The sequence below is a fragment of the Chrysochloris asiatica genome, unplaced genomic scaffold (assembly GCF_000296735.1).
Source record: "Chrysochloris asiatica unplaced genomic scaffold, ChrAsi1.0 scaffold00257, whole genome shotgun sequence".
Classification (NCBI taxonomy): Eukaryota; Metazoa; Chordata; class Mammalia; order Afrosoricida; family Chrysochloridae; genus Chrysochloris; species Chrysochloris asiatica.
The window spans coordinates 680,940-705,367 of NW_006408775.1; the positions used below are offsets into that span (position 1 = coordinate 680,940).

General features: G+C 50.6%; 1 protein-coding gene across 1 annotated transcript in view; it reads right to left on the reverse strand.

Annotated features, from left to right (window-relative positions):
- The window catches only part of LMF1 (lipase maturation factor 1), a 65,842-nt gene extending 53,019 nt beyond the window's left edge, over window positions 1–12,823 (reverse strand). The window contains exons 1-3 of the mRNA XM_006873926.1: window positions 12,631–12,823; window positions 7,680–7,989; window positions 2,986–2,996 (exon numbers count right to left, since the gene is read on the reverse strand). Of these exons, the coding sequence (XP_006873988.1) occupies window positions 2,986–2,996; window positions 7,680–7,989; window positions 12,631–12,823 (514 nt within the window). The remainder of the gene's footprint in view (window positions 1–2,985; window positions 2,997–7,679; window positions 7,990–12,630) is intronic.
- Window positions 12,824–24,428: the final 11,605 nt, after the last annotated feature.

The following is a 24,428-nucleotide window of genomic DNA, read 5'->3' on the forward strand; positions in this document are numbered from 1 at the left end:
GGTGGACAGGTTTCTGAGGAGCTTCCAGATTCAGATAGAGCAGGAAGAAGGCGGGAGGACCACCACTGAAAACCCCATGGCTAGTAGTGAAATACTGTCAGACACGGCGGCGCCAGAAGAGGTGAGTGCAGAGAAAGCTTTCGGGACCCTCATTTGCATGGTATCAGGAGAGACCAGTTCCTGAAGGAGGGTGTCATGCTTGGTAAACTGGGAGATCAGAGACAATGAGAAAGACCCTCAATGAGATGGCCTGACACAGGGCAGCGACAACGGGTTCAAAGGCAGCAGCGATTGTGAGGACAGTGCAGCTTTGTTGTGTGGTGCGCAGGGCTGTCATGAACTGGAACTAAGTTGACGGCACTTAACAACGTACGAACCCTTATCCCTTCTTTCTTCTCACTGAATAGGCCACTGATTTGGTTTTCTATCTTTTCTCTACTCCTCAGCCAGTCCTGGAAACCTTTTATTTCTGATTAAGGACTTTCCACTTGGTCCTTTTGCTCTTGCATTTTCTAGGTATCTGCTGAGATTTCAGTTACTTTCCACCCCGTTCAACATGAGGTTCTTTTCTCCGACCTCACTGAGCACAGTTATGAGAGAGCTGCTTTAAAGCTCAATGTTGAGGCTGTCTCCCGCTGATGGCTGCCTGTTCCCTTCAGTGCGTTCTATCGGCCAGAGGCTTGTTTCGTGTGCAGCTCCGGGTTGTACCCTAGGCCCTGTGTCCACCACTGTGGAGGATACGGACTCTGCTTTGGTGTTTTGAAGAGAGTGGATGCCTTCCTTTTAGTGGGCAAGGAGCATGGTCAGACTCGGTGTAAGTAAGCTCCGCCTTAACTGCCGCCTGGGAGCCCAGAACACGCCTTAGGCTCCTGGCTTGTTTCCCACCCTGGAGCCTGGCTCCTCCTGGAGCTAGGAACAAGACTGGGGGCACAGCTGGTTTCCCACCCTGGAGCCGGAATACACCTGGGGTGCGGCTCGTTCTGCCCTGGTGCCTTGTTCGCTCTGTCTGGGGGTGTGAGGGACTGTGAAGTCTCCCTGTATGGGAGCAACACTCTTTGTCGCATCAGTGAGACCCAGGCCCATGCCAGGGTTAACTTTTGAGAGAAAAGTGCTGAGCAGGCCCAGACGCGAAGTGGGGACTGCCAAGGAGGTGAGGCGTGAAGCTGAAAGTCAGAGTCGATGACCCGCGCCCCCACCGCCTCCACTAAGCTGGAGCCTCCTCCACATGAGAGAACAAGTCTCTGTTTAAGTCCCCCAACCCAACTTGAGGAAATAGAGACAGGGGTCCTTCTTCCCAGGGACCCTTGAGATGGGTCAGCTCACATCCCTGCCCTGTACCCCTGGGGAGCTACGTTCCCTCACGCTGACCCCACCCTCAGGCCTGTCCGTCTGGGGCTGTGTCCTCTGACCTGCTAGATGGACTGATAGCCGGGTAAGTCTTCCGTTGACACTGAGTTCTACCATTTCCCAGAGCCGCCTCCCCCATAAAACCAGGCACCCAAACCCAATGCCATCACGTCCATTCTGCCTTACGGGGACCCCAGAGGGCAGAGTGTAACTGCCTTGTAGGGTTCTCGAACCTGTGGTCTCTACGGGAACAGATCACCAGCTCACTTTCCCACAGCACTGCTGGCTGGGTTAGCAACCAGCACGCCTTCCCTCTACCGTACCGAGCCCGAGTCGGGGTCCCTCTGCATGGACCCCACCAGGGTTACTGTGTCAAATCCCTCCTCCACGTGGAGATTTACAAGTAGCTGGCGTCCAGCGAGGAGGGAAGGGCCTGCAGGGTCCTAGGGGTATGTGTGTAGTATGAACAATCACATGTGGTGTGCTCATCACACACGACTGAGCTGACCCCACCAGAGAGAACTGACTCTTTCCCAGGAAGAAGGGGTCTAGCTCTAAGCAGGAAATGGTCACACCCCACCCCACACAAAGGCTGTAATTAGCTCGTCACCATGGGCAAGGGGGGCCAGCGGGAGTCAGAGCTGCAGGCTCAGTGACAGCTCATACAGCAGACAACAGCCAAGGTGATGGGGGGGAGCCCATATATAAATGTATGGAGGGGGGTCAAGGAGTCGGTTCGGACTCACAACGACCTCGCACAGGGTTTCCGAGGCTGTAAATGTTTACAGAAGCTGAAAGCCTCATCTCTCTCCGGTGGATCGTCTGGTAGTCTTGAACTGATGACCTTGAGGTTAGCAGCCCAACTCAAACATTTATGCTACCAGCGCTCCTTATGTAAACGTACAATATATCAATATATAAATAAACAAAAATACATAAACAAAAAGATACCCACTCGACACATAATACATATAACAGACGTACACTCGATACATAGTGACGTCCGTGTACCATGCTGTAGGATCAGCACTAGACTTCTAATCGCAAGGTCAGCAGTTGAAAGCCACCAGCATGCTCCTTGGAAACCCTACACACTTAACAACAACATAGGTATGTATGTACAGATGTATATATATATGTATGCATGTGCATATAAAGATACATATCTCAACAAGTAAGATTGATATTAAGGATACATACTATGACACAAAATATATAAAAAGATATAGACTCACCATGTAATACATACGTAAGTTACATGTGTTGTTGTTAAGTGCCGACTCAGTTCTGACTCATAGTGACCCTGTATAGGGTTTCTAAGGAGCAGCTGGTGGGTTTGAACCACCAACCTTAGCGTTAGCAATCCAGTGCTTATCCTACAGCATAATACCAGGACTCCAGAAAGATACTATTTGATAAATCTGTAAACAGATACATTTTGGTGCTGTTAAATGCTGTAAGTGGCTTCTGACTCACAGTCATCCTGGTGGGTCTGAAGCACTGACCTTGTGATCAGCAGTCCGGCGCCCAACACCAGGACATATATGAAATGGTACATGCTTGATACATGATACATATATGTAAAGATACATACCCTGACACACAATGCTAAAGTCTTCCCACAGGGTGTTCACTTACCAAAAGCGTACCTGAAAGACAAAAGCAGGAGAAGGATTTGGCTTGATTTCTCCAGGGACTTCTGACACGTGAGTGCATCCTGCTGACCCCTACTCTCCCAGTGACTGGGGACAGTGCCTGCTGATGGCCATGCTGGACGCTGGTGGGAGGGACTCTGAGGGGACACCTGACTTTGGGAGGGCTCAGGATGCCCCTGAGCACAGGCATTCGAGCATATTCACGTGTGTCCACGCTCCCTCCCCCCACCCCCGAACAGGCCAATCTCAGCACTTCTTGGGAACAAACAAATATAAGTAACATTAGGTCTTGGGGCAAGGAGGGGATGGTTTGTGCCCATCCACGACGGGTCTAAAATGGAACCCTGGTAGTGCAGTGGGTTGAATACACATCGACTAACTGAAGAGCCAGTGGTTCAAACCCACCAGCTGCTCTGAGGGAGAGATGTGATAAATTACTTGGCAAGATGGCAGCCTTGGAAACCCAGTGGGGTGTTCCAGGGTTGTTATGAGTCAGAATCGACTTGAGGGCAAGGAGCAGCAATGGTAGTACTGACCTAAAGGTTAGAGGTGAGGCGGAAGAAAGGACTGGCAATCTGTTCCCACACTGACGACAGCGAGCAAACCCTATGGGGCAGATCCGTTACACACGAACTGTAACAGGTTTGGTTTTTCAAACGTAATACCTGATTTTCTTACAGCATAATTTCAACCAAATGCTGCAGAAATATGCTACGCCCTGGGATTTGAAAGGCCGGAAGACACCCCACTACGTGACTAAGTCTGAACAAGGTCTGTGTGATGACTGTCCATCTGGTCAGCACAACAGGGCACCCGCAGTCACACGGGCTCACACAGTGCCCAATTCCCCCGGCACAGGGGCAGTTGAAGGGCCCGAACCACAGAAACAAACATTCCTATATCACAGAGCTGAATGAGGATGGGGACTGCCCAGGATCCTGCCACACAGAGACCCCGCCTGCCTCCCCTGTGGCATCTTCCGCCCCAGGATTGACGAGGAGATGCTGCTACACCTGTCATCCTAAACCAGGGGCAGGGAACCTTATTCTGCCAAAATCTGTATCATTCAAGGGCCATACAAAACTATTAAAAATTAACCTGCTGTATTTGGTTAAACATTGAATTAACTCCCCCCTAATGTGATGGTTGGAGTCCTGGGGTGGTGCTGCTGGATAATGCACTGGACTGCAAGGTCAGTTGGAACCATAAGGTCAGCAGTTCAAACCCACCAGCTGCTCCTTGGAAACTCTACACAGGATCACTGTGGGTCAGCATCAACTCGATGGCACTGATGATGGCTGGAACTGTGGTTGACGTGGCAGGGCCGGACATTTCCCACCCGTCCTAAATGCAGAGGGCCAGCCTCAGATGGCCACTCAGGGTATGACCCCATTCACCTGAACTCCCCGGGATGTGCAGGTGCATAGACAGGAGGCAGGTTAGTGGGGGTCAGTGCAGTGACAGCAGCTAGATGGGGGGCTGTTTGGAGAGTGACGATCCCACATTATGGTTAGAACCACTGGGCTGCGCACTTTCAAGATGCTGAGTGACACAGTGGCTTAGCACTATGAAGCTGTCTGTTTCTTCACAGACTCCTGTTGTGCTCCATCCACTGACTCCGACTCACAGCAACCCTGGGTAGGGTCTCCAAGGCTGGAAATCTTTACAGGAGCCCAAAGCCTCATTTTTCTCCTGTAAAGTGGCTGGTGGATTCAAACTGCACCACCTAAGAGGGTCACAGTACAAGAGACGTGTGGAAGTCACAGGGGGTGAGTAGGAGCTGGCTTTAGGAAATGACAGGCACACCGAGTTTTCCTGAGCTCTGCTTTTGTGCATTTTTGTGGCTTTGTGTCTGTGCCCCCTTCTGGGCATGCTCACCATCTTTCCAACAATCTCATGGCACCATCACAGAGCATGGACTGCAGCATCATGTGACACAACCTCTGTTGTTGTTGTTAACTGCCACCATGTCAGTTCTGACCCATAGCGACCTAGTATAGGGTTTTTAAGGAGCGCCTGGTAAGTTTGAACCACCGACCTTGTGGTGCAAACAGACCTTGCAGTCCAGCACATGAACCCTGAGCACCACCTCAGGACTCCACAGCCTCTGTGGGCAGTGGGAAGTGCAGAGAGAACGGGGGCATGTGTTCTTGCTGTCTTCATGTCACTTCTGGGCAGTATCTCAAGGGCCGCTGTCTGCCAAGAGCTGGTCAGAGTTTTGTGTCAGTGACCCCCTATGATGAGATCTTGTACATGATCATCTCCCTGTGACATGATCTGATGTCATCATCCCAGGTGTTTAAGGTGCAAACGAGGCCAGGTGCCCCTCACAGGGTTAGGTTGTAGCTACAGTCCAGGTGACGTCACTGGGATAGGTTGTAGCTACAGTCCAGGTGCCGTCACTGGGTTAGGCTGTATCTACAGTCCACATCTTTTGAAATATAAAAGGAGCGAGAAGAGCAGAGAGTCAGGGACCTACCACCACCAAGAATGACGTGCCAGCAGAATGGCATGTGCCTTTAGACCCGGGGTCCTTGCATTGTGAAGCTCCCAGATCCAGGGAACTAATGACACGGAGCTCTCCAGGGAATGCTGAGCCTACAGGCCCTTTCTCCAGAGCTGACAGAGTCAGAAGACTTCCCACTACAGGCAGTGTTCGGAATTGGAGCGTGCAGCCTCCTGGACTGTCGCACCAGAGGACTGACCCAGGCTGGCTGCTCTGGTCGTAAGCCCTCACTTGTTGAGAGACACAAACCACTTCAGGGAGATACTCACCGCCTGGGGACTTGCTTTGGGTTGGTTTGAGTTTTCACTTTCTTTTTAAACTAGGAGCAGTTGTGAGGCCACTGCAGGACCCGGTGATGTTTCGTTCTCTGGTACTTGGGTCGCTCTGAGTTGGAACGAACTCAACGGCACTTGCCAACAGCCCCTTAGTTAGTGATTCACCCTCCAGTTCCCTCACACCCCTGGAAACCATGAAAGAATGTTTCTTTGTGTGTGAACACCTTTTCTTAGCTTTGTACAATAGTGGTCTCATATGTCCTTTCATGACTGACTGAATTCCTTCAGCATCAGGTTCACCAGGTTCCTCCATGTTCTAGAACGTTTTAGAGATTCACGTTAATTCTTTACTCTGGGATCTGGTTTCAACTCCAGGAAGGAAGAGCTGTGGAGGCCAGAGGTCAAGATGAGGGTTCTCACGCTGCACTTTGATTTAGACCATGCCACAGAAATGACACTTAGCTTCTTCTTGAACTTCATCTTGAACTTCATCCAACCAGAATATGAAGTTTACACATCAAATATACTACCCTTGTACAATCATTTCTCACAGCGCTAGCTAGACTAACAAGCCACCTGTCTGGCAGTGTGACGCACCGTGGTGGCCAGCGCATGTTGCTGTGATGCCGGAAGCGATACCACCAGTGTTTCAAATACCAGCAGGGGCACACGTGGTAGACAGGTTTTAGCAGAGTGTCCAGACTAAGACAGATTAGGAAGAAAAGCCTGGCCATCTACCGCCAAAAAGCAGTCACCGGAAGCCCTGTGGATCCCAACAGAAGATTGAACACAGCATGGTCTGACAGAAGAATGGACAAATCTGTCTTGGAAGAGGTACAGTCACAATGTTCCTAAATAGTGAGGATGGCAGGACCTCTCTCATCCTTTGGACATGTTCTCAGGAGTGACCAGTCCATGGAGAAGGACATCATGCTGGTAGTCTAGGTCAGCAGAAAAGAAGATGGGCTTACGGAGCGGCTGTAACACAGGCTCAGAATGGCAAAGACCATGAGGATGTTGCAGGACCCTGTGAGCTGGAGCTGACTCATCAGTACCCGAGACCACCAGACCACAGCTCCTGGGGGCCCTGCCAGGCTGGCCAGGTGTGAGGCATCCCAAAGGCATGAACAGCATCACGACGCCTCTCGGCCCAGCCCGACATCAGCATGCCTTCATCTCTCTCAGAGAGGGAAGGTTCCATGTGTGAGACCAGAGCCACCCTGATAGCGAGCGCAGTGGACATCTCGAGGAGGACAACTGGCACACCAACATCTCTCCGAAGCTCAGCCTGCACAGGGATTTAATATCAGGGACCTTCGACAAGTTCCTGGCAAAATTCCAGGGTCTTTTCATGACATTTTCCCATGAACTGTTTGCGGCTGTCTCACATAAAGCATACCTATTTGTGGCCGGAGAAACGGTGTGACTGGGCTAGGCTTTTCTTTCCAAACAGCAGGCTGCCGATTCCCTGCTGAATACACCCATGGGTGGTCCTTCACCCGACTGGGTAGGCTCCGTGGTTGGTGGGGATCCGCATGCAGCCCCATTTGTGAAGACTGATGTACACCCACTGTGCCGACAGACTTGCGGCAGAACTCCGAATCCCAGGGCTTTCCCACCATCTCCCGAGTCCCTTCCAAGCCAGGGCAACCTCGCGTGTGCCAGAGCCCAGCTGTGCCCACAGGGTTCTCAGTGGCTGGTTTCGGAAGTACACTGCCTGGCCTTTTGTTACTGATGGCTTTGGCAGTTGAACATGTACACTGTCTGCAACCCCCGGGGCTGCAGCAGACCCCAGACAGCCTGATTAGAGGGATGGTCTGTATCCATCTGAGGAGTGGGCACAGCGGCACTCCATGGTGTATTGGAGGGCTTGGTGCCTCAGTTTCCCCCACTTACCAGATCTGTCCCACGTTAACCAGCGACATGTAGAGGACCCAGAGGGCAGTCATGAGGACCATGTTGGCACAGCCGGCTACCAAGACAAAGGATGAGATGCCCAGGCCGGCCACGGCCAGACAGTCCAGGCTGGCATCCATGTTTGACCAGTCCAGGAACCAGAGGAGGGTGGGTGCAGCGCTCAGGGTCTCCCAGCCGATCCTTCCCTTGAAGTGCTGCTGGATGCTCTTCAAGTACAGCCGGCTGGGCAGCAGGCCCTGGTCTCCGATTAGCTGTTTGTTCTGCTGGAAGGCCACCAGGAACGCCACAACTGGGAGACACGGAAGACAGAGAAAGGAGTATGAGCCATGACAGAGGCACTGGTGGGGTCAGGGGGCATGTCCCAGGCAGCCCAAGGACGCAGCTGGGGGAGGAGAGAAAGCAGAAGGAACGGGCAGAGCACGGGCTTGATTCTGGGCTCTGGGCTCTTCCTCAGTCTACCCACCCGACCTGGGAGGACTGTAGACACTCTGCTCTGCTTTTCCTCACGTGATCGAGGTGAACGATTGGGGTGCAGTGAATTATTTCGTGTCTTGTCTTGGTTAACTCCCACCAATATTTTCTCGAGGGGTCTGGGTAAGAGAAGGTGGGGGGAGGTGCTAATGGATTATATGGCTTCCTTGTGAGTGATTGTTAACAAGGCTAACTAGGATTGGCCAATTCGCCATTCTGCTGGGTATAAAAATGAGCCATCTCAGAAGCAGGTGTGGGATGGGGGATCATACTGCCATCAAAGAGGTGCCAGGGATGGAGCAATCCCAGTGCAGGGACCCTCCTCGACCCAGGGGCAGAGAGAGCTGTGACCTGGAGGAGGGGCAGACCACTCAGCAGAACAGTGGGCTTCCCAGCCCACGGGGTGAGGACAGCTGAGTGACTCTGGGCAGGAGGCTTGCTTGCTGAGTCGAGGGGCCTCTAGGCACTTGAGTGGGAGGGGGTTAGGTTTGCTGATTCACAGAGTTACAGCTGAATGCCTCAGGCTGAGGCTTCTGGTAGAGCGGTGTGTCCTGGGGGCACGGATCAGCAGCCGGAGAAGAGCTCTGTAGCATTGGGGGCCCGGCCCTGACTGGAAGAAGCGTGTCCTGAGCATTTCTGAACCCGCAGTGTAAGCTGCTCCCTCCCCAATGAGCCCGTCACTGTGAGTGTGGTCACTGCAATCAATTACTGAACCCAGCTGAGAGGTTTGTGGGAGAGCCGGCTGGTGCTTCGTGTAAACATGGTGTGTGTATGTGTGTGTGCACGTGCGCTGTGCCTGGACAGATGTGTAAGCATAGCAAACAGTGGATTTCTCTCTGTAGAAGCGAAGAGGCAGGTAAGCAAGGAGCGACTGGAACATGCCCTGTGGCTCAGGTTAGACTTGGAGACAGCATTGTGAACTCATGTTTCGTGCCTGAACATCTGCACACATGTACACGCCACGATACAAGCACATAAATGCATACGTGGTTGTGTGCATAGGTATTCCCCAGCCCTGCCCCAGAAGAGGGTCTTGAAGTTGGGCTCAGGCTGACAGTTGGAGCACCCCCAGGAGTAAAGACTCGGTGAGCTACCTGCACAGAGATCTGCTGTGTGTCGTTCAGTTGGTTCTGACTCGTAGCGGCCCTGTGTAAGTTTCAGAGCAGCTGGTGAGTTTGAAGTGCTCACCTTGCGGTTACCGGTCCCATGCTTACGAAGAAACCGATTGCTGTCCAGTCGGTTCTGAGTCACAGTGAGCCCGTGGACAGAGCGGACCTGCCCCACAGAGTCCCCAAGGTTGTAATCTCCCCAGAAGCAGTCTGCCTCAATCTCTCTCCAGTAGAGTGGCTGGTGGGTCCTAACTGTCAACTTAGGGTTGGCAGCCAAGCGCTTTGAACAATGCACCACCAGGGCACGTTTTGTGAAGACTGTTGTTATGTGCCCTCAAGTCAGTTCAGACCCACAGCAACCCTGCATAGGGTTTCCAAGGAGCAGCTGGTGAGCTTGAACTGTCGACTTTGTGATTCAAACTAACTCTGCAGTCCAGCGCATTAACTAACCCACAGCGCCATACTAGGACTCCTCTGTGAAGATTACAGCCTGGAAAACCCGATGGGGCATCATACGGTCATACGTGGTGTCACCGAGGGTGAAATCAGCAATGAGCAGGAAGAATGCCCTTCACGGTTACGTGGATCTCATGGACTACAGTTGAACAGACACAGCACAGTGGCCTAACGCAGTCCCCTGAGAGGTCAGTACTGCAGGCCAGCTCATGGGCAAGGCAGCTGGGTTGGTTTTTTAAACTAAGGAGGAGTTTGTACAAGGAGTGAGTCGATCTGAGAGAGCTCTGCATCAATGCTGCAATGGACAGAGGGCTAACTCCCCACCAACGTTTAGAACCAATGACCATACCAAACAACATAGAACAAGGCACAGTTTTGAGTAGTGCGTAAATTCAGCTTTTTACCTCAAATTCTCCTAAAGAACAGCTAAGAGTCTCAGCAATATGGTGCAGGTGTGCCCTGCTCTGTCACTCCAGTCACCACGTCCTTTAGAGTTCCATGCAAAGGAAGGGGAGCAAGACCACCAGAGACTGGGCTGATCCAAATAGCGCTTTCGGAAAGGCTACTTCTGTTTACCCCACAGCCCTCCAGCAAAAGCTGTCAGTCAGGGGGCCAGATGCCATAAAGCTCTTCAGACATCCAATGGGCACAAGGGAAGAGGCCAGAGTGTGGTACAGACAGAACACACCTCTTACTGCTGGGACTAGGCTCTCCTGTGGCCCGGCAGGTCTACAACAGAGCTGGGCCAGGGAATGACGAAACCCCTGTCTCCATTTCTAGACAAAACCAAAGCCACCAACAGAGGCGGCCTAGTAGGGTATGGAGTCCCGTCCTACAGGCTCTGACTTGGAATAAGAGGTGAGCGCCCAGAGGAGACTGGGTAGGCTTTCTAGACTGGGTAGGTGCTTCCTGGGAACTCCTGAGGAGGAGATCAGTGCACTTACCAGAGAAGAACATCAGTTAGAGACTCAGAAATCAATTCCTTAACGTGGGTGAAAGTCAAACAAACAAAGATTCTACCCCAAATCTACTTACTCATGAGATGGGAGAAAATGCTTGTTATCAGAGCCAATCCTTCAATCTGCAGCTTAAAATGCCTGCTTGACACAGTGGCTTAAAACCACTGCTTTCTGAATTGGACTGAGAATCCCTGAGGAGATCAAAGGCAGCCTAAGCTCAGCAACAGCCAGGAGCCCGTTTGTATCAAGCTGTGCTTCCCCTGAGGAAAACTGCTGGGGTTTCACTTCGAACCAGGCTCCTTTTAAAGGTCTATTCGATTCTCAAAGGTTAAGTTGATCTTGACTTCAACTTTTTTAAGTGACAGCTCACGCTTACAGAATGACTGCTTAACACAATGGGAGATAAAGTCAAGCTTGCAAGAATGATTTTTATAATAACTTAGAAAAATAAAGAAGACAGAAGCCGAGTTGAAAGCCAACCCTGCCGAACAGATCCTGGCGACCCCATACGCACAGAGCAGAGCAGCTCCGTACAGTTTTCAAGTCTGTTTTGCAAGCAGATTGCCACGCTCGTATTCCAAGAAGTCTCTGGGTGGTTTTGAACTGTCAACCTTTAGTTAAACATGAGTAGTTACGTGCATACTATTTACTCCAGTCAGGGATCTTTCCAATACTCATCCAGTCCCTAAATAACCCTAGTTCCATCCAGTGGATTCGGGCTCACAGGGACAGTATGTGGCAGAAGAGATGGTCAGTCTTTCCAGGAACAGACTGCCTCAGCTTTCTCCTGTGGAGTGCTTGGTGGGATTGGATTTCTGACCTGGCAGTTAGCAGCCCAACTCTTAACCAGCGCACCATCAGGGCTTGGCCAAGGGCTGCAGTGGGTATGGGGGGGGGGGGGGAGGGAGTGAGTTGGAATGAGCAGGACACCAGACCAAGCTGGCTTGTCCAGGGGTTTAGAAGCTCCAACTCTGCCTGTTGCTCACACAGCCAGTTGGCACCAGTGGGCCTGAGCAGCATTCAGCCAGGTGTCAAATACAGATTCCAACCCAGCCTCTGTGTTGAGGAGCCACTCCTTGTCCCCTCAAACCTCTGCGCTGCAGGATGAGTTTAGCTGAGAACATTCCAGGAGCTATAACAGCAGCTATGCTGAACTCAGCCTCAGGAGACTTGAATCTTGGACAGAGGACCTCAGGGAGCTGGTCAACACGCAGAGGACCCAGAAGAGTGGAAACCGCCTCATCTCCCTGTATTCCTAGGCGGGTAGGGGCTCCTATACTCACACAGGCAGGGGTGTCTGTACTTACAGGGGTCCGTATTTATGGAGTAGGGGGACTCTGGTTTTATTCATACGGGGGAAGAGGTATGTCTGCTTACAGAAGGGCACATTTGTACTTAGACCCGGAGCTGCGCTTCTCCATTTCGAGGAGTTGCTTCTGTGTTTTCAGGGGCACTTTTGTATTTACAGGGTCCCGACTAGTCTGCACAGCCGTCAGCCTGGCTCCAGGGACGTTTCACGCTCTTCACCTGGGGGAGGCCTGGGGCCGCCACGCCCGCGCTGCGCCAAGTTTTGGGGAGCTCGATCCCCACACGGAGATCCAGGTGTGAGCCCACGTGTGTGCAGGACTGAGCATGCGGTACACGTATGCCCGGGTGTTGTTGTTGTTGTTATGTGCCGTTGAGTCGGTTCCGACCCATAGCGACCCTGTACAGGGTTTCCGAGGGTATAAATCCTTACGGGAGTAGAAAGCCTCATCTTTCTCCCGCGGAGCAGCTGGTAGTTTCGAACCGCTGACCTTTATGCTCGCAGCCCGATTCGTAACCACTACGCTACACAAAGCGGGTTCCCTCACGGAAGGGGGCACGCGCGCGAGCGGGTGGGAGGGCTTGTCCCTACGCACGAAGGGGCTCCAGGAGGGGTTGCCGCGGACTCACAGTAAACGAAAGCTAGGGCTCTCAGGAGCACGACCCTGGTCAGCCAGAAGGTGCCCTCGCGGAGGCGGCCATGGAAGCCCACGGGCTCACCCACCGGCGCGGCAGGAGACCCAGGCCGCGCGTCCGCGTCTCCGCGCCTCCGTTTCCGCAGCGATTCCGTGGGCGCCGCCATTGCCCGACCCTCAGGACGCATGCGTACCAACGACACACTCGGGGGAAGCACAGGGAGGCCCCGCCCACCCCTTACTAGTTCCGCCCGTCCCTCTGGCCCCGCCCACCCAGCTCTCCATCACGCCCACGTCCCAGCTACTCCTCCCTCCCCTTTCGGTCCCGCCTTCTCTTCTCACCAGTTTAGTCCACGTGTGAGGAGCGCGCAAACCTCCTCCCTCCCAACCTCCATCCGCCTCCTGCCGCTCGCGGCGCTACAATCTCAAGGGTTGGGTACGTCTGACAGGCGGGACCCAGGCATCTCAGTGCATGAAGGCAGTCACCTTTTCCACTCACCTACGCATGCATGCAAGGAGCTCTGGTAGCGTAGTAGTTATGAATCAGGCTGCGAACCTCAAGGTCAGCAGTTCAAAACTACCAGCTGTTCCGCGGGAGAAAGATGAGGCTTTCTGCTCCCGCCGTAAAGATTTATAGCCTCGGAAATCCTGTACAGGGTCGCTATGAGTCGGAACCGACTCTGACTCCACGGCACATAACCACCACCACCACGCATGTATGCGTGCATTCATTCATTCCACTTGTGATCATGTAGAGGGCCCCTGACCCCTCCAGACCTAGGTACTGCTTGTCACCCACCCTCATGGAGCCGTGGAAGGCGGACAATTGGGATGCTAGCTCAGCATCCTGGGAGGGTAAGTTGCTCACTGCTGAGTTTCCCTCAGCTACTCCTGCCAAGTGGAGGAAGAGGAGGCATGGGCTGTGTTCTGAAACTCACACATCCTGTGGCTCACCTTCCTACCCTAGATGACAAATCCCCAGTGTCCCTACGAGACCAGCAAAGTCCCCATTATGACAGCACACTTGCTGGCCCTCAAAACTGGACCCCAGACCCTCTTACGTTGCTGGTGGGATTGCAGAATGGTCCAACCACTCTGGAAAACAATATGGTGCTTCCTCAAAAATAGGTTGGAAATAGAAATACCTTATGATCCAACAATTCCTCTACTTGGTATTTATCCACAAGAAACACAAGATAACACAAGTAGATAAATGCACACCAGTGTTCACAGCAGCACTGTTTATAACAGCAAACAGATGGAGACAGCCTAAGTGCCCATCAACTGAAGAATGGATAAACAAATTGTGGTCCATATACACAATGGAATATCATGCTACATTGAAGAATAACAAGGAAGCTGTAAACCACCGCATAACATGGATGAACCTTGAGAACATTATGCTGAGTGAAATTAGTCAGTCACAAAAGGAGAAATACTGCATAGGACCACTTTTGTAAAAGCTTAAGAAAAAATACTCACACTAACAGGGGGAAAATATATATATATATATATTTGCTTGTTACCGGGGGTGTAGGGGTGGAGTGAAAGGAGGGAGGGGAAAGTGGAGAACAGGGTAGGGAATAGACACAGGATAGTTTGGGTGCTAGAGGGGGGGGCAATACACAAAAAGGGGGAGGGGAATAGAAGAACAAGGCAGATGGGTGAACATTTAGGCAGGTTTGCATGGGCTAAGTGGGACAGAGGTAAATAATGATGTATGTACAACTTTGGAACAACAGGGCTCTGGGATACAGGGATTGAAACATGGTTGGAGTGGGGAAAAGGGGGGAAATAATTTTAAGATGCTTGGCTGTCTTTTGAATCATGGTTTCCCTTGCCTACTGTTTGTAAAATAGACACTTGGGGTGGTGGGGGGGAGAGAAAGGAATAGCCAGAAACATCACCATAGAAAGCTTGTAAGTCCGTCGTCTTCAGCCTATAACTAATTGGAATACTTGGACCTAGAACTTGCCCAGTGAAGGAGGCTTCCTATAGAGCCTTTGCATTGCATAAGATCATAGGTGGAATCCTGATCCCCATCCAGGATCTTCTGAGGTGGGAAATTTCCACTCAAAAAGATAAGCAGACCAGCCTGGAGCAGCTATATGAACAGAAGATACTTCTTGAAAGGAAGACCAGCAGGAAAAATGAAAAACAATAATGGCGGTCTGATTGACTACTACAAGAACAAACAAGTTGTTCTCTGGGGAAGCATCAAGACAAGCAAACCCCCCTCCAAGACTGAGACTCAAGGGGAATACACGAGCAGGCATGTGGTCTTGCTGGTGACCACGTTGGTCTACTGATAAGGGGAAGTGGGGGAAAAACAGTAATGAAGTTGTGAGCTTAGTCCGACCACGTTCAATAGACTCCTGTCAACCCAAGTTGAGACCTGGTTGGCCAGCAGTATGGCGAGACCTGGGGACTCCTGAGCCCATGGACAGGGACATGGCTACAGAGGACTGGAGTGGAGAGTGAAGCATCCAGCTGATATGAAGTGAGGGGAGATGCACAAGTACACCCATACTTGCATATAGTACCCACTTGACCTGGCTTCAATGGCTGGATGATCAGAGCTCGACTAGAGGAAGAAACAAGAGGAAAAAAAAAGAGTAATTTGCTACAATTTGATGAACTTGACCTATACTTATGGATGTAGTACCTTAAAAGAGGGAACACATCTTTACAGTGAGGATCATTCCCACGCCCTTGGTACACACGGTTGACAGGGATGGGTAACTTAAACATTGGCTACCCAAAATGGGGGAGGGTGGGGCTACAAAGGCACAAAGTGACTGGCTTACAAGCTTTCAAGAGGGAGCCTAGTTTCAGAGGGTGCGGGGGAAGGTAGAATCTCCACTGAGTGGTTTCCAACCTGTCTGCATGGGGCTGGTGAAAGGAGGTGGGGATAGGACTCTTGTGGTTCAATAGTGAATAATTGTTATCAGGACTGACGGTGAGTGTTGCAAATGCAAAGGTAGACATTTTGTAACAAAAGGAGGGGAGAGGTAGATTTTTCAGTCCAGGAGTGGAGGACCCTAGGACCATCAAGGGAGAAGAGTGGAGTGCGGGACCCTATCCAGAGAAACAGTGATGCCAGGGATGGAGGCAGAGACGATGATGTGGAGGGATGGAGTGGATGGGGACTCTGAACTCAGGGAGGGAGAGGAGCTGTGTGCTGACAGCTGGGGAGAGGGGGAGAAGGCTTCAGGGTGTACCCTTTGGTTGTTCGATGATGACTGGAGGGGATTGTAATCATTGCGATGAAATGAAATAGGATAGGATGAATGTAAAGCTGATGTTCTCCCATGTAAACTATCACTCAATTAACAATAAATACTTAAAAACAACAACAAAAGTAGACCCCAGGTCAGGAGAAGGGGGTGCATCTGCATCTAGGAGCCCCAAGAGGCAAGAACCTACTGACCGGAACAGAACCCCGGCCAGACACCAGAAGTCTCACATCCCAGGATGGGGTTCCTCACAAAGCAGAGATGGCGGGGTCTCCATAGAGGAAGGACGGGTAGGGGGACAGGGTAGGCACCAGAACCCTAGGGAGTTACTGGAAGCAAATCATCGAGGTTGAGTTCTTTCTTAGTGAGTTTCCAGTGAAGATCTCCTTTTCTGTGTCCATTTCAGATATGCGTCCTGTTAGTTAAGTAGCTTATCTTTAGACTCAAATACATGCAATATTATAACATAGAACTTACTGATGTTAACTGAAAGGTCTGTGGTTCAAACCCATCAGCTGCTCCGTAGGAGGACAGTGTGGCAGTCTGCTTCTGAAACCCTTTGGGGCAGGGTCGTTATGAGTGGGAACCGACTTGATAACACTTAACAACAGCAATAGGGTCACTGTGAGTCTGATTCTACTTGGTGGCTGTGGGTTTGGTTTTGGGCTTAATGACTTTTTAGTGTGCTCACCAACTGTCCTGGTGTGAGCCCCATGAGGGCAGGGACTGTCTCCAAATCTAGACCAGCCAGCAGCTGCTGGAACCCTTCCCTGCTCTGGAGGGGAGCAACATGTCTGTTGGCTCTGACAGGGGGCTAAGAAAGTTTTCCTTTTTGTTGTGAACCAGCTGTAAAGTGCGGCCTGTCTACGGTGCTACCACAGATACAAACATATTACAAGACATTCAGAGCCTGGGACCCAAAGCGGTGTCCTCCTGAAGGCACCTGGGACTCAGAGAGACAGGTAGCCCAGTGGGTGATGACTTGCGGCCAGTTGCTTGCCCATGAGGTCACCCCTGGCACCTTTGTGCCTACAGTCTGGTGGAAGCCAGGCTGAGTGTGGATGGCAGGACCCTTTGAGAAGGAAGCGTAAGGAGAACGCAGTGCCCACAGCACAGGCTACCCCAAGCTTCTCTGAGCCCGTGCCCGGATGCCTGAGCTGCTCAGGGACATGGACTGAGGAAGGACAGCCCCACCATCAGGTGTGACCCTGGGTTCTGCTTTTCAGGTGGGGACAGGCCTCACAAAGGGCTCTTTGTTCTCTGCTTCCCCTCGCTGGTCTCTTGTATTGTCCCCCGGAGGAGGCCACAATGGCACATTGTGTGGAGCAGAAAGGCCCCTTGTTCCGGCTCCCACTCCAGCCCCGGGCTCCCTCTCTGAGCCTGCCCAGGGTGGGCTCAGTCAGCGGAAGGGTCTGTTGGAGTGGGGGGGGTGGGCAGCGGAGGGCTCGTGTTTCCTTCAGGGCCGGTCTTCCCGGGACGCTGACTGCAGAGAGAGAGACTGGCGTGGCTTAGCTCCTGCCGTAGCAGCTGATTTTAATCAAAAGTTCACCGGTGTCTTGGAAATCACCGGAAGGTGTTGCTTTTACCTGACAGAATAAAGCATGTTATTTAAGACTGAACTTCCCGCTTCATCTTTATTAAGGATCGTCTGGGAACTTAAAAATGCTACTCTAATCTGGATGTGTTTTGAACACTAAGAAGGTACACTGCTTAAAAACGAACCAATGCCAAACTAAACGTAAAAGCCAAACTAAACTTCTCTGGAAGGCTCAAGAGAGGGGCTACTGACCAGGAAGTCATCAAGACACTGTTCTGTGTACCCCCACACTCCACAACGCCCCCAGGTCTGCTCCAAGCCACTTTTCACCAACACTCTGAGCCTGGGGGGCAGCTCCTGAGTCCATCGTTTCAAGCAAGGGACTCTGAGGACAGGATGCCAGCACAAGTACAGCAAGACAGAGATGTGACTTCAGGCTGCCAGGCTGGCTGCAGGAAGCCCGGGGGCTGCCAGGAAGAAACAGCCAAGTGCTGCTCAGCAGAGCAGGAGAGAAAGACAAGGGCAAAGGATGAGCGGGAAGACCAGATCGTCCCCAAGCAGGACAGTGGGCACAAGCTGGCTGCTCCCAGGGCAGCCCTGAGGCCCAGCGCGCAGGCACACGGGGCTGGCAGAGCTCCCAGCAGCTGCGGGACAGGATCACCCAGGAATGAGCCCATGTCAGCACCTCTTCCAGCTGTCCCCAGGCACCCCCGGTCCTGGCAGCCCCCCTCATTGGGCCAGTTGTCCCTGGCATTGCTGCAGCTGTCTTAGCACCCCAAAGAACCCAGCATGGGCCTGCATTAAGTCGTAACCCTCCATTTACCCCAATTTTTCATTTCTTGAAATCTCTTTGTGGAGGGAGGGGGGCAGGATGCATGCGTGCTAACATCTGTCCCTTTCTTTGAAGGGGTGGTCAGTTGGGGCTGGTCCCAATCTGGCTGTCCAGAGGCCAAAACCCCCAAGGGGAGGAGGAGGAGGCAGGTGCGGGCAGCGGGCACAGAGCAGGTGCGGCGCCATGTGCTGGCTGTCCTGGGACCGTGAGTCACAGACAGCTGTGTGGCTTGGCTCAGCGTCCCCTGTCCCAGCACCCCGGCTCCCAGCCAGGAGCTCCCACACCCGCACCCAGAAGGAAGCTCTGCTCAGGCCGCCCTGCAAGCTGTTGGGCATGATTTCTAGGTAGAGTGGGAAGCAAAGAATGCCAACGTCTTTACATTCTCAGGGTGTGGAGTTGTAGGGGAAAGAGGAGGTGTAGTCAGTTGTCTTAGAATCCTGTTTTGAGCTGGAGAAGTCCAGGCTCTGCCCACAGACGGGACCCAGTAAGCACAGCATTAAGAAGCTGTATAATGAGCATCCTCAGTCCACGTCTCCATGTCGGCCGACGGTTGGACTGTCTGAGCTGCTTTGAGCCTCCGTGTGCAGCAGGCTGGTTAGCTGAGGCCTGAGTGTCCTCAAAGGGAATTGATCAGACATTTAAGAGGACTGGAATCTCTCCAAGGGGCCCTTGGGGGTGGGGGTGGGGTTCATATTGGAGGATTGAGTGAGTTAAATTGGGACATACCCTTGGTGGTTGAAACCCATCAGCTGCTTCGAGGGAGAAAGATGATTAGACGGCAGTGGTTTTGGGGGGAGTCTCTGTCCAGTCATCCCCCAGGCTTGCAGCTCCAACGTCTCTCTTCTTCACCTGACTCTGGAACACACCTGAGTTCAATGCCCGGATGTCACATTTCCCGGTGGGCCTGACTGGGAGCAGGGTGTGCTTGTGGCTGTCAAACCCCTTCCTGCTCCTAGCGGCCCTGTGTAGAGTTTTCCAGGGCTGTTCATCTTGAAAGGAGCAGACAGCCTCATCTTTCTCCCTCGAAGCAGGTCATGGGCTTCAACCACCAAGTGTATGTTCCAACTGAACTCACTCAATCCTTCCAGCACAGCGGTGACCCTCCTTGGATCAAAACTCGTGCCCAGCAATGGAAGTAGCAGACACCTCATTTCGGGGGAGATTCGGTGGCCATTGTGCTGTGTGTTCTCCTTGGAGCTTGATAAGTTGTTAGCTGCGAGGATGATCAGTTCATAGATAAAATGTACTATGACCCAAGTGCTGGTCATTGCATGCTGGTGTGTACCCAGGGGACTTTCTCAGGCCAGCTCTTCTGTCAAATAGCCACAGACAATGGGCTCAAAACACCTTCCTGTCTGGAACCACAACGATTTCTTGGAGGAGTCTTGTGACTCCATTCCCATTCTAGACCTGGATGAGGGTCTCAGGACCACTGTTACAAGGTACAGACACATCTCAGCAATGGTGGAGGGTCAGTGCCACACCACTGACAGAAAGCCAAGACAAAGCGAGTTGCACGAACTCTTTGATTTCCAGGTGTATATAAACGTTATGTTGACAGTAGACTGTAATCTACTAAGTGTGCAATTGTTGTTATTAAAAGTGCCGTCGAGTCGGTTCCGATTCATAAAGACCCTGTATAAGGTTTCTGAGAAGCAGCTGGTGAGCTTGAACCACCAACCTTGCAGTTCAAACCTACTTTGCAGTCCAGGCATTAACCCACAGCACCACACCAGGACTCCAACAGCATGATGGAAAAGTTTGAAATATCATGAGAAGGACCAAAATGGGACACAGAAACTGAGCATGTGCTGTTGGAAAAATGGCGCCTAACGGCTGGCTGGGGTGGCACTGTGGGATCAGCACTGTATTCGGAATCACAAGGTCGGCAGTTCAAACCCACAACCGCTCCTCAGAAACCCTATATAGGGTCGCTATAAGCTCGAATCCACTCGATGGCACTTAACAACAACAAAGACTTAGTAGATATAGGGTTGCTGTAAACCTTCCATTTGTAAAATCGAAACAAAATGAAAAGAAAAACAAAACACGAGGCGGTACTTGTGAAGCACAGTAAAATGAGGCATGTCGATGTCACATGCTGGGTGGCTAGAATCAATAGGAATCCATTCTTCCACAGTGTTGGAGGCAAAAGTCTGGACTTTGGGGTGTCAGCAGGACTGAGCTCCCTCTGCAGAAGGCTCACAGACGGGTCCTTCCAGGTCTCTGCCAGCTTCTGGTGACTCCAGGCAGTCTCCATTCCTCTATTCTCCGCCTCCACCAGCATGTGGCCATTTTCCCTCTCTGTCTTTCCAAGTCTCTTCTCCTCATTTATAAGGACACCGCTCAGCACTTGACCTCAAGGTTGGTTTGAACCACAAGGTCGGCGGTTCAAACTCATCAGCTGCTCCTTGGAAACCCTTAACAGGGTTGCTATGGGTCAGAAGAGATTCGACAACACTTAACAGCAACAACTCAGATGAGATTAGGACCCACCCTTGTTGTTGTTAAGTGCCGTGGAGTTGCTTCTGACCCATAGCGACCCTGCAAAGGATTTCCAAGGAGTGACTGGTGAGCTTGAACCAACGACCTTGCAGTTCAAATGGCTTTGCAGTCTGGAGCATTAGCCCACAGCACCACACCAGGACTCCAGCAAAACAAATCCACAAAATAAAACCTTGAGTCTATCCCATCTCACTTTAGAGACCTTCTCAAGAACGGGTTTGATACGTTAGACATACTGAAATGCAATCCAGCCATACTAAAGATTTTGTTCCTCACCAGGATTTCAAGTCCTTTTCACTTCCAGCAAGCAAGGTTGTGTTACCAGCATATTGAAAGTTGTGAATGAGTCTTGTGCCAATCGTGGAGAAAGGTCAGAAGAGTTGTAGGATGTCATCAAGGACATCTTATGTGAAGAAAGCCTTAAAAAGACAGGAAAGAAAGGAAAGACTGACTAAAAACACTCTGAAACTTGCTCTTTAGCTTCTAGAGAAGCTAAAGCAACTAGAAGAAATGAGAAAGTAAAAGAGCTGAACGGCAAAATGTAAAGGGCAGCTTGAGAAGACAAAGTAAATAAAGTGATATATGAAATGTGCCAAGACTTGGAGTTAGAAAACCAAAAGGGAAGAACACACTCAACATTTTTCAAGCTGAAAGAAATTAAGAAAACATTCATGCCTCTAGTTGCAACATTGAAGGATTCTATGGGTCAAAATATTGAATGACATAGAAAGCATCCAAAGACGATGAAAGGAATACACGGAATCACTATATCAAAAAGAGTTGGTCGATGTTCAATCATTCCAAAGGGTAGCATGTGATCAAGAACTGATGGTACTGAAGGAAGAAGTCCAAGCATTGGCGAAAAGGAAGGTTTCAGGAATTGACAACAACAACAACAACAACAACATATATATATATATATAGAGAGAGAGAGAGAGAGAGAGAGAAATGCTTCAACATACTGATGCAGCATGGGAGGCACTCAACTGGTCTATGCCAAGAAATCTGGAAGACAGCTACTTGGGCAACTGATTGGAAGAAATCCATATTTGTGTCCATTTCAAAGAAAGCTGACCCAGTAGGATGTGGAAATCATTGAACAATATCATTAATATCACATACAAGTAAAAGTTTACTGGGGATAATTCAAAAATAGTCGTAGCAATCCATCGACAGGGAGCTGCTAAAAATTCAAGCTGGATTCAAAAGAGGACACGGAACCAGGGATATCATTGCCAGCATCAGAAGGATCTTGGCTAAAAACAAACAATATCAGAAAGATGTTTATTTGTGCTTTGTTTACTAAGCAAAAGCACTTGGTGTGTGGATCATAACAATCCATGGATAACATTTAGAAGAATGAGAATTTCAACACACAATATTGTGCTCATGAGGAACCTGTACCTAGACTAAATACCAGTCATTTAAATAGAACAAGGGGATACCGAATGATTTAAAGTTATAAAAGGTGCACAACAGGGTTGTATCCTTTCACCATACTTATTCAATTAGTATACTGAACAAATATCACAAGAAGCTGGGTTATATGAAGAAGAACATGGCATCAGGATTAGAGAAAGACTCATTACTAATTTTCAATATGCTGCGGACACAACCTTGCTTGCTGGAAGTAAGGAGGACTTGAAATACTTACTGATGAAAGTCAAAGCCTTCAGTATGGATTGCACCTCAATGTGAAGAAAATGAAAAATCCTCAAAACTGGACCAATAAATAACATCATGATAAACAGAAAAGATAGAAGTTGTTAAAGATTTCATTTTGTTTGGATCCCCAACCAATGCTCATGGAAGCAGCCTCCAAGAAATCAAACACCATATTGCATTAGACAAATCAGCTGCAGAAGAGCAAAGACATCACTTTGAGAACTAAGGTGCACCTGACTCAAGCCATGGTATTTTCAATCACCTTATATGCATGCGAAAGCTGGACAGTGAATAAAGAAGACCATAGAAGAATTGAAGCATCTGAGTGACAGTGTTGGTGAAGAATATTGAAAGTATCATGGGCTGCTAGAAGAACAAACAAATCTGTGTTGGAAGAAGGGCAACCAGAATGCTCCTTCGAAGCAAGAATGATGAGACTTTGTCTCTCATACTTTTTTGGACATGTTGTCAGGAGAGACCAGGCCCTGGAGAAGGACATCATGCTTGGTAAAGTGGAAGGTCAGTGAAAAAGAGGAAGATGCTCAAGGCAATGGATTGGCTCAGTAGCAGTAACAATGGGCTCAAACATGAAGCAATTGTTAGGATGGTGTAGGACCAGGCAGTGTTTCCTTTTGTTGGACACAGAGTGGCTATGAGTCAGAACATCCTCAACGGCACCGAACACCACCAACTACTCCTCCAGTATACCCCCATGTTACGGTAACTACATCTGCTAAGACAAGTCCTAAATGAAGTGTTATCAGGGTAGAGAGCTTCCTCTGAAGACACTTGGGCTGGAAGCTTGCTGGTGTCCTCCAATCTCCACCTCTTTCTTCACATGGAGTCTCCTGTGTCTCTCCTTTTTTAGAAGAATACCACTCAGATGGGATCAGGAGGATCCAGATTACTCCACATGATCCTCATATGAACTGGTAACATCTTCAAAGACTCTATTCCCAAATAAGGTCACATTCATGGCTACAGGTTAGGACTTCAGATCGTCTGTTTTGGGGACACATTGCAGCCATGACAGTGATTTTTGGAACTGGGCTCCCACCATTCTCTGCCGCAGGCCAGACCTGCTTCTGCAAAACTTGCCAGTGTCCTTCTGCAGGACCAGAGGCTGGGCCTCTTCATGGAAATCCCAGAGGGAGCTGCCAACTGCTGGCCTCCAGGCCCAGCCACCTCCCCTAAGAACCCGTCAGTGGCTGTCTGGGATGATGGGAACTCGTTTTTGAGCCTGGCCAAGGATCCAATGTCTATCCAGGTTGACAGAAGGTGAATGGGTGGATGGGACTTCTCCCTCTGCCTTAGGGAACAGGTACCGATTACCTTGCAGTACCAATCCATTGCCTTGAGCATCTTCCTCTTTTTCACTGACCTTCCACTTTACCAAGCATGATATCCTTCTCCAGGGCCTGGTCTCTCCTGACAACATGTCCAAAAAAGTATGAGAGACAAAGTCTCATCATTCTTGCTTCGAAGGAGCATTCTGGTTGCCCTTCTTCCAATACAGGTTTGTTTGTGTGACATATCCCTGAGGAAGGTGATGTTAACTGATGTTTACAACTGGGGAAGTCAGGCATTCAAAACAGAAGACAGTAGCTCTCCAAGCCCCCAATGAGGGAGGCATGGGATCTCAGACAAGCAGTGACTGCTCTCTATCCCCATCACTCTTTAGGAACAGTCCCCAAGGTCTGCTAAAGGAGATCCTTTTTTCTGTCCCGTCTCTAGAACCCTCGGCAGCAGAACTTTGGCACAGCATCCTCACCAACGGCTCCATACCTTGTGCTGGAGAAGAGCGGCAGGGCTGGGGTCCAGGAGCCAGAGCACCCACCCACACACAGTCTACATTAAACCTTCTTTTCTGTCATCGTTAGAAAAATAAACACTTGGGAGACTCCTCAATGTGTTTCAGGGTGTGTTTTAATTTCCCTTTGGCACTCACAGGGGTCTCTGGAATTGACCATCGTGGTAGGGGAGGCAGGGGATTTTTCTTCCTGACATGTTTATCTTAA